This window comes from Ammospiza caudacuta, chromosome 7, assembly GCF_027887145.1.
Source record: "Ammospiza caudacuta isolate bAmmCau1 chromosome 7, bAmmCau1.pri, whole genome shotgun sequence".
Classification (NCBI taxonomy): domain Eukaryota; kingdom Metazoa; phylum Chordata; class Aves; order Passeriformes; family Passerellidae; genus Ammospiza; species Ammospiza caudacuta.
This window is the reverse complement of record NC_080599.1, coordinates 31906290-31924298: the sequence shown is the minus strand read 5'-3', so window position 1 is coordinate 31924298 and position 18009 is coordinate 31906290. Positions and strand designations below refer to the sequence as shown.

Genomic DNA, 18009 nt, shown 5'->3' with positions numbered 1-18009 from the left:
GTCGCCTCGTTAATGAGTAACAACGCGGGGCCGCTGCGGGCGCGACACCTTCGCCCCGCGGCCGCTCGGGGCTCCGGAACAGCGCCGGCCGCTCCCGTCCCGGCCCCGCCGCTCCAGCCGGACCCGCCCCTCTCCCAGTCTCCTCCGCGGCTCCCCCTCCCGAGCCAGGCGGAGCTGGAGCTGGGAGCGACGTCGTTCCTCGCCGCCGCCGCCTCTCCCCAGTGACCGAGGGCACCGGCGCTGCTTGAGGGGGCCCCGTTGTCCGGCCGGTGCCCGACGCCTCATCCCCGCCTCTGCCGGAGCCGGCACTGCCCGCGGAGCAGCCATGAGCTGGGGCACGGAGCTGTGGGTGAGTCCCGGCTCGCCTCTCATTGTGTCTGAGATTCGCCGCCTTCCCTTGTCTGCTCGGGCGGCTGCCCCCGGGAGGCGCGGAGCGGCCGGAGCCGAGGCGCTGTGCTTTGTTCGGCGCAGGGGCGGCGGGCAGGGGCTGGGGCGGGCCGGGGGTCCGGCGCGGGCGGAGGGCGGCGGCGCTGGGCCGGGGGCCGCGGCGGGGCGGGTGCGCCGAGTCCGGGGTGCGGTGCGCGCGCCGCCTGTGCGGCCATGGCGCTCCCGGGGCGGCCCCTCGCCCTCCGCCCGCCCGGCGCGGTCACGGCGGGACGGGCGCTTTGTGTGCGGCCGGGGAGCGCCGCGCTCGGGGCCCGCCGGCGCGGCCCTCACCGCGCTCCCGGCACGGCTCGGGGCGGGGTCCCGGCGCGGCTCGGGCAGCGGCCCGCACCGGGCAGCCTCAGGGCGGCGGCACTACTGCTGCTCCCCTGAGAAGCGCCGGGCTGCTCGGAGCAGCGAAGCGTTTTCAGCTCCCGGCCCGAACTAGACGCGGCTACTGTATAGCTTTGTCTCTAAAAGTACCGCAGAATATTGGCTAACACTGCATTGTGTTTGTTTTAAATACGAAAATTGGCAGCAACGAGACAGGCAGTTTCTGTCTCGCGTTGGCTCTTTCCTTAGAGCTCCCTTCTTCCCTCCGAAGGCTCCTTGGCCGTGCCGGGGACGCAGAGGGGCTTCTCCCGGGGGAGTGCCGGAGCGGGCACGGCGGTGTCTGCTCGCAGTGGCGGGGTGCTGGATCTCCTCTGCCAGGCTTCCTGTTGCCGGAGTTAACGCTGATCGTGGGAATGCTTAGGCGTGAAATAGAATAGTACCAAGGAGTGTTGAACGTCCCCGCTTTAAATGCCGCCTGCCCTGCATTTATTTGCTTTTAAAAATTGTGAAGCAGAGACTTGTGCTAAGAAAAAAAATACAGAAAGATAAACGTTGTAGCTTGAAGTCTGGTCCAGGAATTCTTAATCAGGAGCTAGCATTACAGGTGGTTTTTGGGCTTTTGGTTTTTTTTTTTTTGTTTTTGTTTTTTTTTGCATTGAATTAAATACCTTTATCAGTATTTTGTAGTGCAGAGCCGCCAGTCTCTAGAGGAGCCAGGATCTGCTCCGCACGCAGACAAGTGGTTGCCCGAGGAGCCGGGGCGGCCGTGGCGCTGCGGGCGGGGTGCCTGGGTGGGGCGCGGGACTGGGAGCGCCCGCGGAGCTCCTGAAGCCACCTGAATTGAGTTGTGTCTGATTATGCAAAATGAAGATGTAATAGCATCACGTGTACTACGCGGAGAAGCCTGATTTAGTAGTATTTAGGGGTTAGTTTAGTGTTTTTCATAGTACCTTGTTCTTTACTAGGATTTGTAGGCATGCTGAGAATTCAGACGAAATATGCTTTTTAAGTACTGATGACGCTGCTGTAGCAGCCCTGAAATCTAAAACTGTTGAGACATTGAGGAGTAAGTAAAAGCTGGGATTTATATTGGGCACACAAGAGTGTGTGTGCAGCTCATGCCTGTATGAATTTCAGGTGAGGGGTGAGTGCCCCTTGAGAGGAGTGGGGTTGGCATTTGGGTGAGCACTGACTGTAAGCACTCAAATATGTATTGCTTTAGAAAACAGAGCTTTAGCTTACTTAGATCTGCTCATTTTTGCAGCCTCTTGTTAATTTTTTTTCTTTTTTTTTTTTGTTCAGCTTGTAAATGACAGTTGAAGGTTTTATACTCTTGTAAATGACAGTCGAAGTTTTATACTCTGTCTCATGGTCAGTTTTGTGTGAAAGTGCTTGTCTTTGTCCTGCGTTTAAGAAACATATTGAAAAAGATGAATTTTGACTCCAGACTTCCTTTTAATGACAGGCATTTAACTCATGGTGTTGTGAAACTAGTTGAAGTTTATTTTGACCTTCTATACTTCTTTTATTTTAAGTCACTAATTCTTATGCATTAGTTGGAAGAAATAATGCCAGAATTTTAAGCTAAAAGTTTTACTGCAATACTTTTCTTTTAGCAAAATTTAATGTATTTTTTGGTTGATACCTGGAGATGACCTGCAACTCTACACTGAGGTAACTTCCTGCATAAAATGGTCTGTTTGTAACTATGTAACTAGACTGACAATTCAAATTTTTCCATTATGGGATACATTTAATTTTTTTTAAAATTGAATTTAACGATACTTTAAAAAATCTACTGTGTTATGAATCAAACCAGTTTTTAGCTTGAGGAATATTCAGTGCTTCACTTACTGTAAAAAGCACGAAACTTTAATTGTTGTAACAACTTGTGCTGGGCAAGTAAAGATTACTTTTTGGAGATCTGGCACAGAACCAAATTCATTAAGAATTATCTTAAATCTAGGTTAAAAAACACAAGGAAAAGCAGTATTGCGAGTCTTCAAAGAGCGCTCTGAACAAGATAAAAATAAATTCTTAGACATAATTATGATCTGGTGTAGCAATTCCTCCATCATTCCCTGCTGTGAGCATCAGTGGAGCTTCAGGAGGCAGCCTGAGCTGCTCTGTTTGCTGATGGCAGCAGGGCATGAGGTGTTCTGTCCCCAGCTGCAGAGAAAAGAAAACCTCTTCTGCTCTGGTTTTCTGGACACCTCGTTGCGCCTAAAGCTCTGCTTCATTAGTGCGTTCAGCTCATAAAGGGTTAAGTCTGGTACCCAGATCACAATTTTTAGAAACATTTGCACTTATGTATATATGCTTTGCCAATTCATTGAAGCAAATTTGATGATTCTGTATCATGCTTTTTTAATCTCTCCTTAACTCTGCCTTCTTAAGTTGTATCTCTTCATGCTGTTTTTTGATATTTTATGCTGATTCACAGTTATGAGGATTTTTAAAAATTGTTGTGGAGTTTTATACTGTGTACTATTTTGGATACAGTAAAAAACTGAGCATAGATGGATATAGAAACAAATAAGGAGCCAGAAGAAAATTTAGGAGATAAGGAAAGCAACTCATGTCTGGTTTTTATGTGGTAATTATTAAATATACCAATTCTGTTATCGAAATGATACATATGCTAATTAAATGGTTACATCAGGGACAGGACAAAGGAAAGATTTTCTTTGATTGGCCAGTATTTTCTAATTCTTTAAATTAGGTAGCTGTTTGTTTTCAAGCAAGATTTTTTTTTAATACGTACACCACCATTCTCTGAAGTGAGTGTGCATTGTACCAAATGTGTATGTCTTGATTAGATTAAAGCACGTGGTGCTTTTCAGTGTGTCTTGGCCAAAAAGCATAATCTTTGTTGTGTTTCTTTTGATAGCATTGTATGAAATAATGTAAATCAATAATAACAAAATAAATGTCAAATCAAGCCATCTTGTGATTAGAACTGTTTAATTCCACAACATTTTCTGTGCTGTGGGAAATATGCTCTCCTTTTCTGCTTTCTTAGTACAATAGAAAATTTTGATTATGCTTTGAAAGTGGTATTCAACAAATAGTTTTATTCTAATTGGTGTGTGTATCTTTGTGGTTACTCTGTAGCATGTTCCTTATGGTATGACCACACAGGACCCAAGATTCTTTGGTGAACTGCTTTGTATAATATTCTCTTAAGGGTTAGAACAGAGTAGAGAGCACAGGAAAGTGTTGTCTAATTCAGTTGAAATGTATTTTAATATTGAGTGCCAAATTTTCCTATCTCTGGTATATAATTTCTTTGTAGATAGCATTTGTAAAGCAATAATCTGAAAAAAGGTGGCAGGTAATTGCAAAGTAGCATTGCTGCCCTTCATTAGTAATAGAAAATTGCTGCTGTTTATTTAGATACAGATACTTTTCAGAATTAACTTGTTGGAGTTTGTCATGCTTTTTTCAAATACTGCAGAGTTATGTTCACCTCATGAGCAGTGGAAAGGTTTATACATTGAAGCTGTGGTTAGATTCGCGTTTTTGCTTTATAAAGTGCCCTGACTTCTATCACACTGTGCTGCAATATCCAAGGCAAGAATAGATAGATGGGACTAAAATTGGGGTGGACTTCAGTAACTTTAAATATTTGGAAATAAAAATGATAGATTGTGATATGTTTAAGAATCTTCTCAGCATGAGCATCTGTTCAATGTGTATGTTTCTGTACATCTGGAGTTCTTTTTGTGGTGGGCGTGAATTGTACAAATAGCATTAACACAGGATATTTAAAAGATACATCTGGCTATTGCCATCTTGGGGTATTGTGCTTTTAAATCGAATATGTAGTGCATTTGCTTTGATGCTAAAGGCTTACTAAGCTTTGGAGACTGGAGTGTGGCTGATAATGAAGTTCTTGGTGTAATGAGAGGAGACAGTGTGATTGGCACTCTGAAGTGGCTTCTTTGGAAATTAAAGAGTTTGTGTTGTCTCTTTAAAAAAAAACCAACCAGGAAGGATAATTTTTAACTTTGGATGCACGTTCTGTTGTTCCAACCCCTGTGAACTCCTTAATAGCAGTTGGCAGAAAAAGAGTTTGAATACCATGTCAGAACATTTTCAGTCTGTAGAACCAGTCTAGCCATCTGTTTCTCACCTCTTGATAAATATTTAAAACAGAAATTTTGCTGAGGGCTTTTTGTGCTGAGATTTCATGATTAAAAAGAAATGGCTATAGAAGATTTAATGATACTATTGTTGTGAGCTCCATGGGGCCAGAAGCACACCATCTTTTATAATTAAGAAACCACTGGCACTGTAGAGTAGTATTTTAGAAATTAGTTATGTTGGACCAAAGAAAGATCAAAGTATATTTGGTGGTGTGCTCTTTTTAATCTTTCCTTAAACAAAATTCATTCTGTGCATAAACCCAAGTTCTGTTATTAAAAATATTAAATAGCTCGGTTGCATCAGTAGTTTTTCAAAAGCTGTTAAAAATTTTCTTATGCTTTCAGTACTGCTTTCAGACATTGTTTCCTCTTGCTTTAAAATCTTAGTCTTTTTTTGTAGAAGATAAATCATGTGGTGATGTTGCCTAATCTTAAAAGTTGTCAAGTGTAATTATATATGGAAAACATCCACAGAATGTAAATATGAGTTAGCTTCAAAAAGTAGCTAACCATTATGTAGCATACTTCTGTTGTAGTAATTTACTGTATTTTTGTTCACTAGATTAGAAAATTTATTTTTAGCTAAATATAAGGTTTTTTCCAAAACAAAAAAAGTTTTTCTCTTGAAACTGAGAAACCTTTCTTGTTAATGTGGATGTGGTTATGTAGTTACTAGCATTGTTAATACACATAAAAAAACCACTGTAAATAATTCTAAATATCAAGCCATATCCCATATGGAAAATTTTAGGTGCTTTTGAATCTTAATATTTTGTACATTTACTTTCCAGTGTGCTAACATATACTCTTTTAAAGACAATATGTGGCTATTTTTTGTTCCCTAGATTTCCCCATCAGTTTAACCCAAAGATTGTAACAGCACTCTGTATAGATTGTCTCTTCAATGGGTAGTCCTGCTGCTGTGGGCTGCAGATGTGTGCAAGGAATGTGTCTTGTGGCTGCAGTATAAGGTTACAGTGTTTTCCACATGCATGGGATGGTTACACGTTTCCCCTGTCTTGGGTGATATGCTGGATAAAATGCCTGGTCGCTGGGAGGTTCCAGTCCTTCACAGGCTGTGTTGTGTGGCTCACCTCAGCCTTGGGAAGACCTGAGAGTTCCAACTAGAAGGTTATGTAAGGATCAAATACTTGGTTATTGAAAGTAGTTACTTCTGGCTTTGGTGTGAAAACAATTGTACTGAGTTTTAGTTGGAAATGTTTGTCCATATTTTTCCAGCAATTGTCTGGTTCATAAACATCTGACCTTTTTGCTGTTTTTTCCAGGAAGGGGTGTGTCATTGTCATGAGACTTTATCAGTTTGGATTTGATGTTGAACATAATTTAAGAATGCATACATGTGCCTTTGACTGTCTGTTTAGAAAGTGTGTTTTTTGGAGTTTTGAAAGCTTTATCATCTGATATGTATTAGAAAGACATGTGTTTTTATTTATGGCCCCACTTGTTTACAGACTTGGAAGTGTATATGCTTTTCAGTGAAGCTTGTACAAACATACATGGGACTTTAGTAATCTGGAAATTCTGAACACTGGAAAAGTATTGCTGTCTTGTAAAGGATGTATGCAGTATCCTTGTTGACAGTACAAAATCTGACAGTTGCCTGGATCAAGATTTTAAAGGCTGCAGCTCTCATTTGATTTCCTGAGTGAGAATAGTAAAAAGGTTATTGGAGATTGCAGGATCTTTATCTCAGCCAAGCTGAGGAGTTCTTTAAAATGTGTATCTGTCAAAATAATGATCTCTGGAGTGGCAAATCCCTCAGAATTTGTGATGGAAAAAATCATGGGAAGATAAAAGTGTGTTGGCAGTGTGCTCATGAGCTGAAGGTTGCCCCAGCAGGTATGATTGGTGCTTTCAGCTGTTTGCAGGTAAATGCTGGAAGACAGAAGGTTTGTTGTTATTGTTTGTGTAGATTAATCACTGATGCTGTAGATGTACTGATATCTAAAAGTTAATAGTGTTGTATTTATATTAGTTCTTACACTGGATTGATCTGGGTGAGACCCTCATTTGTTAATATAGAATCTTTAAATACTTGAGTCCTTACATTTGCAGAGCACTATTTAGTGTTCTTGGTAAAGCTAGTAATTGACTAACATAGGGTGTTCAATTTTTTTTGTGGAGGGGAAGTTACTTGACACAATTCAGATTAAATTGTCATTGTTCATGCAACACGTGTGCATACTTTTTAAAGAACTTGAATTCATTTTGGTAGAGAAAAGAATTCCCTGAAGTCCAGATATGTTCAGCTTTTTCCTTGTAATGGTGAACAAACTGTTCAGTGAAAGCTGAAATTCCAGTCAGATTGTTTCATTTTGCCCCTAGTGAGTTTACGTACCCCAGTCCCAGTGCTCTCTTGGCACAAGGTTTAGAGGTTTGTCTTCAGATGGATGTCAGTGCTTCAGCTGGATGGGACAAGAAGAGGAAAAAAGTATTATACTAATAAAAGCCTTCTGGTTTTCATTAAAATGCAGACCCTCTGCACTGACTTTGTTTATGGAATTATCTGCAATAAGTTTCTGTGTTGCTGGTTTTTTTTTTTTTCAGCTACAAGTTCTAGTCTAAGAGGAAAGTGGAAGGAGTATTACATTTTGTAATGAGCTGAATTGTAGGTGTACTGAATTTTCTGAAAATTTCTACTGTGTGGAAACTTGAAAAATTTGAAATAGTTACATGTAAGATTCATGAATACCTTTTTTTTTTTTTTTGTCAGAACTCTGCTTCTGCTTTGTCATTTGCAATGAACAGGGCGTTGGACTGATTAAACTGTTTTCTGGCATTGTGCTTTGTACATTTCCCTGTAGTTTTATTGCTGTTTACATATTTTGAAGGAGAAATGCAGTCTTACTGTGAACTAAAAAGCTAATATTGCAGGACCTGAGTTTTTCTTGGGCTTTAATGTGGAACTCTTGTGTCATCTTGGGCAAATAAACATTTTTGTCCCTGTTAGTTGGGTTGTACAATTGGATTATACTTAATTTGTTTTAATCAAATTAATATTGTAGCAATATTTGTAGAATACTTTATTATTCTTTCTGTGTAAGGGTAATAAGGTGTTTTAAAATGGTGAAAGTAACCCGTGCACTTTTATCCTGGTTTTGGAGGGGGTAGAGTTAATTTATGAAGTAATAGCTGGTACAGTTGCTGTGATTTGAATACTCACAAATGTTTATTCCAGAGGCGAGTACTGTGTGAATTGCTTCTCCCTGGCTGGCACACAAGAAATAGTACAACATGCTATTTGTAGTTCCATATTAAGTAAAAGATACTTTTTCAGTGTTGTACAACGACATTACATCCACTGGATTTGAGTTTGGAGTTATTTAAGTATTAAAGAACTTCTGAAATATGACATCAATTGCACTGGAGAGTTGAGACGGAGCCTTAACTTTTGGCATGCTTGAGGTAACCAGATGTGAGTGCAGGTGATGAAGATGGGTGTGCCTTTTGGATCTCCATCTGCATTGTAAATCCTTTGTAAATAAGGCATTTGATTGCTGGATTCTTTCTCATGGTGGATGCCCAATTTGAGTGGGTGTGAAAACCTCACATTGTATGTTCTGGTTGGTAGAGTAATTGGAGGGTGTTTTCTTTGAATATGGGTATGCTTCTTGTCCACTTTGTCTTTAGCCTAGATGCTTCATTTCTTTCAGAGGAGGTCAATAATAATAATATTTTCTAATATTGTCTTCAAATAAGCATTTGATCTAGGTGGCATGGGGTTTTTTGTGGCAGTGAGTGGGAAAATAATTGATGTGTGTGAACCCCAGAGAACACCTGTACTCCAATGCAGTTGGCTATCTCTACAGCAGGGGAATACTCTGGAAGAGGAAATTGCAATATTTATAATATCTGATACTTTTTAATCCTTATGATTAATAGATAAGGTGTTCTTCAGCTGTCTGTTATAGCATCCAATTGTCCTGCATTTTTCCCCTGTATTTATGTGATGCCAGTCACAATTAGAGGAATATTTAGGGTATTTGACATTTGAAATCAATCATGGGAGTGTATTTTATATTTGTATTTACTTAGAACCTACTGCTGTTAGTCACACAGTGTCCTTGTGTTGTGCAGCATTCTGCACAAACTCGGTATAAAGAGCATCCTCGGTGCAGTTAGCTTGGGGTTCCTGCAGGGGCTGGGCCACACACTGCTGGTGCCGGGTGAGCGTTGTGCGAAGCCCGGTGTTGCTCGGCACAGTGGCTGGGCACTGCTCTCAGCTGCAGCCCCCGAGCTGCTCCTTTGGTCAGCCTGGCAAGCCAAGGGTGCCAGTGGGCAACCTTTGTCATGTTGGCGGGGGATGAGCGCCCAAACAGCCTGAGAGAATGCAGGAAATACTTGTTGAAAAGTACAAGGGAGTGTTGGTGTCTCAAGTGAAGCAACAATAATCCTTTGGTATGATGAGGTAATAAGCGGGGATCAGCCAGCAGTGCCCTTGGAAGTGAGGTTAAGAAGCTAAAGTGTGATGTGAGAGAGATAATGCACAGATAGGGCTGGGTGGAAAACGTGGGTGAAAGTATAATCTCTCAGTACAGAGAACAGGATGTGGTGTGGTTGAGAAATGAGATGGGTAGAGAATGCCTAAAGATTGCAGATATTGGAATGGCAGAAAGAGACTGATTTAAACAAAAAAGGAGAAATTGTTCACAAGTTTTAGGATGGACATAGATTTGAGATTCAGGAAAGAAGTCATAAGCAGGTGAAATAAAGGTTAAAATTTGAAACTTTAGTGTAAAAAGCATAAACCAGTAAAGTACAGTAGCTGCAAAGATATGATGTGCATGATATGCTTTTAAAGGAAATGTTTTATCTTAGTTTTTCCCTGAAAACAACTTCAAATTTGTGATTAGTAAATGGAAAACTGTTTGAAGGTTGGCTATGGATGACTGATGAAACAATTTTTGTTCTGGAGAGTCAAATGCGGGCTCCCTCATGCCCCTAATGCCTACTTTATTTGGGCCCTAATAATGCAGGTACTTATTTACATATTTAATTTTACCAATGCTTGTTCACTTTATGAGCAAAGATCTCACAGGATCAGTGAAACTCATTAATGTGTGTGAGATTAAATACTGTATTATCAGGAAATTTTCCAAGCCTTGTTTTGTTTTTGAGAAAGGGAATATTTGCAAACTAACTCTACCTGTAGCTTGTAGTTGATGCACAGCATTATTTAAATCAGCAACAATTACTGGTGTTATTTTCTTTAATTATGGATCTTTTTCATGAGTTGACTATGAACTGTGAGTTAGAAGAATGAGGATATGTACTTGGATTTACAAATGGTGAAAATTATATTTTCAGACTATTTATAATTAATGAAAAGCTTTATCTCATTAAATGTGGTTTTTATTATCTGGGAAATTGGCTAAACAACAAATGATGACATTCAAGATCTGTGTAATATGGTCAAGGTGTTACAAATTTGTTTGGAGGAGGGCAAGAAAAGGATGAACTTGTCTTGAAAAGTTCTCCAGCATATTGTAATAAAATGTTAAAAAAGACTGGAATATCTGGTTAGGTTTCGTTTCTAAGAAGATGACATGTTTAAAGAGGAAAAATTAATTTCTTGAAAATACATAGTAACTTATCAGGAAAATCCAAATGTTTAGGATTTTTCTACATTGTAGTAATGTGAGGGGAATGTAGACTGTACAGTTCCATGAAACTTAACTAGAAATGTCACCGTGTGAGGCAAGCTGAGCAGTTGTGTGAAGTGTCCTGCCTCTGCGTGATACTCAAATATTTACTCCTGCAGCAAGAGGTGTGGTGGTCTGATTAAGTGTTTAGGTTGAGATTGAGGAGACAGGGTGGTGGGTTATTTATTTTAGTTTATCTTGATTGCTTCTTTGTTTTGTAAAAGCTGTGAGGTCTTTTGTGTTATTTCTGCTGACATTTCGCAATCACATAAACTAGATCTTTTAAATTATCTCCCCGAGTTTAAGACCCTGTTAGTATTAAGACCTCTCTTAAGAACAAGGGTAACTTCTTTCCAAAATGGCTTTTAAGAAACGTGTTCACTTTGGTGTTGGTGGTAGGGAGAATAATTAATCATCTTTCCAGGTACAGCGTTGCAGTTCCTCCTGTGCTGGCCGGGCACTTGAGAGATCCCAGTGGATTTCCCCAGGTTCAGCTTTATGTTCTGCATTCTGAGACAGAAGCGGTGAGGTAGGAGTAGCTGAGTGCAACAAGAAGATTTTACTGGAAGAAACATCCACTTAGTGGATTGGAATAGGAGTTTTGTAAAACCAGGGATTGGCTCTGTGTATTAAACTGCAGTAGGTGCAAACAAACGTGGGGTTAGGCAGCGGGTGCTACCTGCTCTTCCCGCTTGGATCTCTTAGCCCCCAGTGACTCCCAGTTATTTTGGTTCTGCAGGGTTGTCGTTCAGTTTCACTGGAATCTCAATAGTTGAACTGAAATAATTTTCTTAAGGGAGTTAAAATAGTCTTAAATATGAGATGCTGGTGGTATTTAAGCTTAGTGATTCTTAGATTAAATGGTTTTCCATGTTCTGTCTGCTTTATACTTCAAGGCTGTAATTGTGGGCTGTGTAATGAATACATTTTGGCATCATTTGTAGAAAATCCCTTGCAATTTTTGAGAAAACATGTAATTGTCTTAAGGTGGTTGTGCTGAACAGCCAGGATTCATGCTTTTTACAATAATGAGGTAACCATATCAGTGCTCCAAACTCAATTTTCAACCTTGAGTTTTAATTCTGAAAGGGGAGCCTCTACAGACCTTTATGCACACATTAGGTGGGAATACTGCTATTATTTTATATATAATTGATGCTGGGAAATGTGAATTTTAAGACCTTATATGTAAGTGTTTCTTATGATCTTGATAGACTATTTGCAGTACTTTGTACTTAGCATTTTAACTTCTAATCATGCAGGCATAATCAGACTGTAAGTCAAATCTGAACTTGTGGCTTCCCCAACTGCTTTTCTTCATTATGTCATTGGAAAAGAGGTTTGATTTTTTTTTTTTTTGCCGCCTTGTGTTCGTTTGTGGGAAGAGGATCATGCTCCTATATCTCCCTAGTTAATCTGACAGTTGCTTGGATGTTGCTTTTTTTTGGTTATTCTTGGTTTTATATGATATGAAAACAAATGCTGTTTTCCCAATTAACCTTGCAAATTTTTTTTTAATGCAAATGGTGCATTCTGCTCCCATAAAAGAATAATAATTTTGCATATTCTTAAGCATTTTAGGACATCTGGGAATTGAATACTCCCTGTGACTGTTTTGTGATATGGTATATGATACCATAAGAACACTCAACATTTAGTCACATATATTTTGATAAATTATCTTTCGAATGTTTTAAATATTTAGTATTTCTTTGAGGCTGATGGGAACAATAGTATCAAATAGTTTCCTTTCCAAATCATTCTCTTTAGAAAAAAAGTAGTTGACTGTGAGTGTCTTTAATTTTCCACATATGCTAAAGATGCACTGAATTCAGAATGCTGTTACAAGTTAGTTACATTTAATTTTAGTTTCATTAATTTTCTTTCTAAAAGATACGGATGGTTTTACACAATGTAATGACATAAAAACTAAAAAAAGAGATACCTGGGGAAAAGGCACTGGCTATAATTTTTTCTACCACAAAATCATGGTGGTTTTTTGATTACAAGTTGGCATGCTTTAATCACTGATTTTTAAATGTTTTTGCTAAGATATTACATGTTAAGGCTCCCCAGATATGAAACATCAATTTTCAGTGTTTTTTTAAATCAAGCTAGTAATGTTAAAAACAAAGTTGAAATTCCCATGTGCAATTAGATGGTTTCAGTTTTATACTCAATGTAATAAAATATATAACAGTTTTATGTACTATGGAAGAAATGGGTTTTGATTTTCTCATTATGTCATGTTTTATTCAATATTTGAGGCTGTTTGCCACAATTTCTTTAGTGTCTTTGACAGTTCCTAGCCCATTGCTTATTTACAGAGATTTATCCTGGTGTTGGCCTCTCCTCCCATCTTTGTGTCACCAGCGAATGTACTGAGGAGGCATCTGCCCCTTCATGCAGCTCATTAATCAATAAATATAAATATAAATGAAAATACTGGGCCCAGTTTTGAACCTTGAGGTCCAGTCACAGATAAAGTACTGAGATTTGGTGCTTGTTCATCTATATTGTTCAGATTGGATTTTAGTGTGAATACCCTTCTATTTGTGTCAGTTTAGTCATGAAGGAAATAACTGCTGCTGCTGAAGTACCTTTTAATTTCTACATTGACTATTCATTTGACTCTCAAAAAGAAATTGGCTCTCAAACAAGAAATTGATGTGGCCTGCTGTCACTATTGCCAGTGTGACCCTGTGGTTCATGTTTATTTCTGTCCTGAATGTGAGTGCTGAATTGCCTCAGAAGTATGGACACCGATTATGCTATAAATTTGCTAACTTTCAGTATGGAGCCCCTGAAGTGGTGCAGAATATATTGATGGACTTTGCTGTCTTTTTAATATGCTGGATTACAGAAACAGGATGAAAAATGAGCAGTGAAGAGTTTGGACTTTGTAAATGTTTGTAAAGAATGAGGAGCCTAGCTATGACGGTTCAAAAGTGTGGGTTTTTTTCTCAGAACATTGAAGTTTGTACTCAGCTTTTGTGTATGCAACTTCAGTGTTCAAATGTGCTGTAACAGGGTTGTTTTACCTTTTTAAAATTGTAACTTTTTTAATGGAAGTGCACTTATGGTTAAATTACATCACTCCTCTTGTTTTCTTTGTAATTTGAGAAGAAATGCCTTGTTAACCAAGGGAAGCAGTATGTGTTTTTGTACTGTTTGATTTATCAGAGGAAGTACATTTCTACAAGAAATAAAGGTTTTATGAATAATGTTATTCCTGCAATCCAGATTAGGATTCCAAAGGCTGTGGTGAAATATAGGAGGACTTTGCTGTGTATTTCTAGGCTCATATCTTAAAAACTCTGAGAGAAACTGATACACGGCACAATTGTGTTACATTTTAGTGTTATCTGAATCACAAAATCTTGAAAAATTCCACTGTTTTGGAGGTGCCAGTAATAACATCTGGTTTTAGTTTAAATTCTTTATTCAGTTATGTTAATTTTGCCTCAAAACCAATGAGTACAGTAGATTCCATTGCAAATAAAGGATGTGGGGGGTGGTGGTGGTTTTCATTTTGTTTTGGGTTTTTCAATTTGGGTGTTGTTTTGTTGCTTCTGGGGTTTGTGTGTGTGTGTAGTTTATTTTCTGTCAGGATATTTATCTGTGTCTGAAATAATATTTCAAAGAGTAGAGAAGGCTCTAATTTACTGCCATGTTAATTTCTTCTGAAGTGTAGGGATCTGGTTTTGTAATCAAGTTTGAGAAGTATTTACTGTTGTTAGCAAGATATTTGTGAAGGGAAGAAGATGGGGCTACTATAGTCTTTCTCTTGAGCACTGAAGTGTATTTACAGGTGACACTGGAAAGGGAAGTTCACTTTTCAGTAGGACTTGTTACAGAAAAATCTTCTTGTTCATTGGGTTGACAAAACAAACAGCATATGGCAAATCAGTCAACAGCCTTCCAGTTCTGTAACTATTTACGTAACTGGTCCTGTGATCTCTGGTCTTCTGAAGTACTGAGCAGTGTCTGCTCCCTTTTAGTTGGGAGTGTGCACAGAACAGTCCTGGTGATTAACTCTGGTAGTATTTGCAGCCCTTCCTACACCATAAAAGGCTAATGATTTAATTCAATAAAATTGAAGGGCTGATCAAAATATCTGTGTATAGGTATCTTACTCTGGTTTAGAAGAGCAAATATTTGTTTACAAGCTATGAAGTTACAGTTTTGTCTTTTGAATATCAATAGCAACAAATGTAAGGTTTATGCCTTTGTCTGAAATTTATCTGATGGGAGCTGGTACTAACACTAGGAAATACCTTCTCATATTCCAGCTGCATTCACTATAGCTTCTTCATGTAGGAGGAAAGAGTAACTGAGACAGTTTATCAGAGCTATGCTGAATGAGGAATTTTGTCTGGGTCTCTGTGTTGGAGCTAAAAGATTCATGTTACAGGAAGAATCACTATATATTACTCCTGTACCAAGTTCTTGTAGGTTTACTGGGTATTTTAATTACAACTATTGTGAGAAATGAACTTAAAGTTAAGAGCAGGATATGTTATATTCTTGTGCTGTAAGTTTTATTTTATGAGTTCATTGTTCACTCCAGTTGCTGTTTAGAAATAGTGTCATGAAATGTGTTTTTAGGGAGCTGTTGACAACAGTTTAAGATTCTAAATAATGTGCACCTTCATTAAATACATATAAGGGAAGTTATCAGGAATATACTATGGATATATACCTCGCTTTCTGTGTTAAAATGAAGTTCTACTGGTGATACACAGTGTCTGGATTCTCTATAGATATTTTTACACTATATTTGCCCTAATTGTCAGAATCATAAACAATATGATTCAACCCATAGGTTCAGTTCTTTCTCACTATTCTATTGAGACAAAGCCTAAAGATGCATCTTTTAAGAGTGAAACACACTAAATTCACTTGTCTGCGTGGGATTTCTCCATCATATTTGTTAAATAGTTTATAACTTTTAAGTCAGTTGAAAATGGTATCCTACAGTCTACTTAATAGCTGAGCAGATAAATACAGGGAAGTGATATTTGGACGAGAGGGAAGTTGCCATTCTTGCTTCTTTTTCATCTCCCCCATCTGGCAGAAAGTACTTCCTTGTTTTAAATTTGTATCAGGCATCTTGGCTTCTTGATGAGTTCAGAGCTATGACACTGTAATAGTTTTAAACTGTAGCAAAGTCTATAGAATAGCCTCTAATATGCAAACAAAGTTATTTTGAATGTCACATTTCAGTTGAGTAAAACTCACTAAATAGTGCAGTGTGAGCTGGGTCCCATGGTATTGCAGCTGGACATGTTGTAATACAGTTGGTACAGAGTTTTGTGTGCACATGCAGATCTTGTTTTCTGAATTTGTGATGTAGGGCATCTCGGTGCTCTGTAATATTCCATATGCAAACCTTCTGTCTTTCCCCTATTGCCTCGCTTTGTAACATCCAGACTACTCCCTTCATGAGTGCACTGTTCACTCCCTTAATGTATGAAGAGGAAAAAAGCAGTGCAGACTCTGCTTGTTAGATGCTGTGCCAGACTGGCCAGAGCAGGAATTTAACCCTTCACTGAAGAAGTTGTTAGTGGGCGAGATCCCTTTCTTGTTTGTACAAGTTTTGAAAAAACAGATCCTCCAGAATGCAAAAACAGATTCAGTCACATGTGCAAGGACTGGGGAGTGTCAGAGTTGCTTGCTCAGTCAGTCTCCCATGGATGCATTTTTAATAATTTTGTGGAAGTATCTGTAGTTGGTGGAGAGGCATTTAAAAGTTTTGAAATGCTTCAGTAGTTTCATCAAGGGTTCTTTAGTCATACACTAAAACATTCACCTTGTACATAGTGTCAGGTCATGTAATAATATTTTGTAACTGAAGAACTAAATGATTGTTTACACGGGTTTTGAAAAATAAAAGTCTTGCATTGGTGTTTTCCAATGCAAATAATTTGTTCTTGCAGACTTTCTGTAGGCTACCATTAATCATGCAGTAAATGTGCTGGTTTTGCACAGAACTTCTGCTTCACATGAGGCCTCACGTGCCTGTTGGTCATAGAGCAAATTCAGTATTCTACTACTTCATTGATTTATAGCCTTACTACTTTATAATCTGTTATTCTAGTGTTACTGGAAAGATGGGATTTTCTCCAGATATTTCTTATAATGAGCAACAGCATCTCTAAGCATTGTACAAACAGTAGTAGCATTTTTTCACTGTGATGCATGATATCGCACTTACTTCATTTAGGGTTAAACATAGTCTTCCTGTCTCCTATTTCAAGTGACATAACTAGGACGAAAATGTACTTATGCTTCAGCCTGTTTATTAACAGCCTTCAGCCATTCCCAGAAGACTCAGGAAGTGCTGGTTTTCTGGCTTGGCTATGGTGAAAATAAGATTTCGTGGTGTTTAGGGGAATGGACATAATTATATCCTTTGTATATACAAGGCAAGTGTAATGCTGCCCCTGTGTTAAGACGGCAACTATTTTAATCCAATAATGCTAAAAAATACATGGTTTGTGATCTGCTGTTGTCTTGTATAGAGATGTTTGAAAATGGTCTGTTTTAAGTTAGTGTGGGAATTAAGCATAAAATAGAATGTGTTTCAGAATTAAGCTTTGGTTCAAATGCGGATGAAACTCAAGTATTCTAACAATCTCTATTAAGAACATATGCGAAAAAAATCTGACTAAGTTTCTTTTAAAAAGGATCTTCCCAATTAAAAGTTGAATGAAATTAAGGGGATGATTGAAAGCTGAGTGGGTTCTGATCCAGTTTACAAAGAAGGATTTCCTGATCTATATTTTATGTATGCTTGTATTCTAGCGATACTTCATATGAGTGTGTGTGTATTTGTATATGTTTGTATTTGTATATGTTTGTATTTGTATATTATATATACATATTTGTATATGTATATTTGTATATGTTTGTATTTTCTCAAATGGTGGTGGTAAGGGAGTCCTTACTGACTGCTTGGGACGCAGTTCTTAGCTCCTTCCTAGCTTGTAGGTAAAGTTACACACCCACAGGGGAGAGCCTGTTCATTGACAAGCACAATGTGAACAGGCTATGATGGGTAGCAGAGAGGAAGGAGGCCTGGAAATGTGTTCTGGCTATTACAAACTGTGTTGGTAGAACTTGCTGGGGAGGAAGGTGTGGTGTGTTTAGGGAATAGCCCTCCCTGCAGTGTGTGGCAGGCTGTGGGACTATAGAGGGGGTCATTGAGTGAGGAAGAGAGCACACCTGCAGGTACTGCACAGAAGTGATGTTTCCCTTACTTCAGTTTGCATCATGGTGCAGTGAGGCAGATCTGCTGTTCTAGTCCTTATGAATGTGACCATCTGTTAAGAATCTGAAGAATTCTGGAGATTATTCATTAACAGGGCAAATAGGAGTGGTTGTTGAGATACCCTCTGTGGCAGCGTGTTCCTTTCCTCCCTTGTTTTAACAGTGCTGTT

General features: G+C 39.0%; 1 protein-coding gene across 3 annotated transcripts in view; it reads left to right on the top strand.

Annotated features, from left to right (window-relative positions):
- Positions 1–175: 175 nt before the first annotated feature.
- Positions 176–18009, top strand: part of FNBP1L (formin binding protein 1 like) — a 50622-nt gene continuing 32788 nt past the window's right edge. For all 3 annotated transcript variants that reach the window (XM_058808760.1, XM_058808761.1, XM_058808759.1), the window contains exon 1: positions 176–349. In XM_058808760.1, the coding sequence (XP_058664743.1) occupies positions 326–349 (24 nt within the window). In that variant the 5' untranslated portion in view covers positions 176–325. The remainder of the gene's footprint in view (positions 350–18009) is intronic.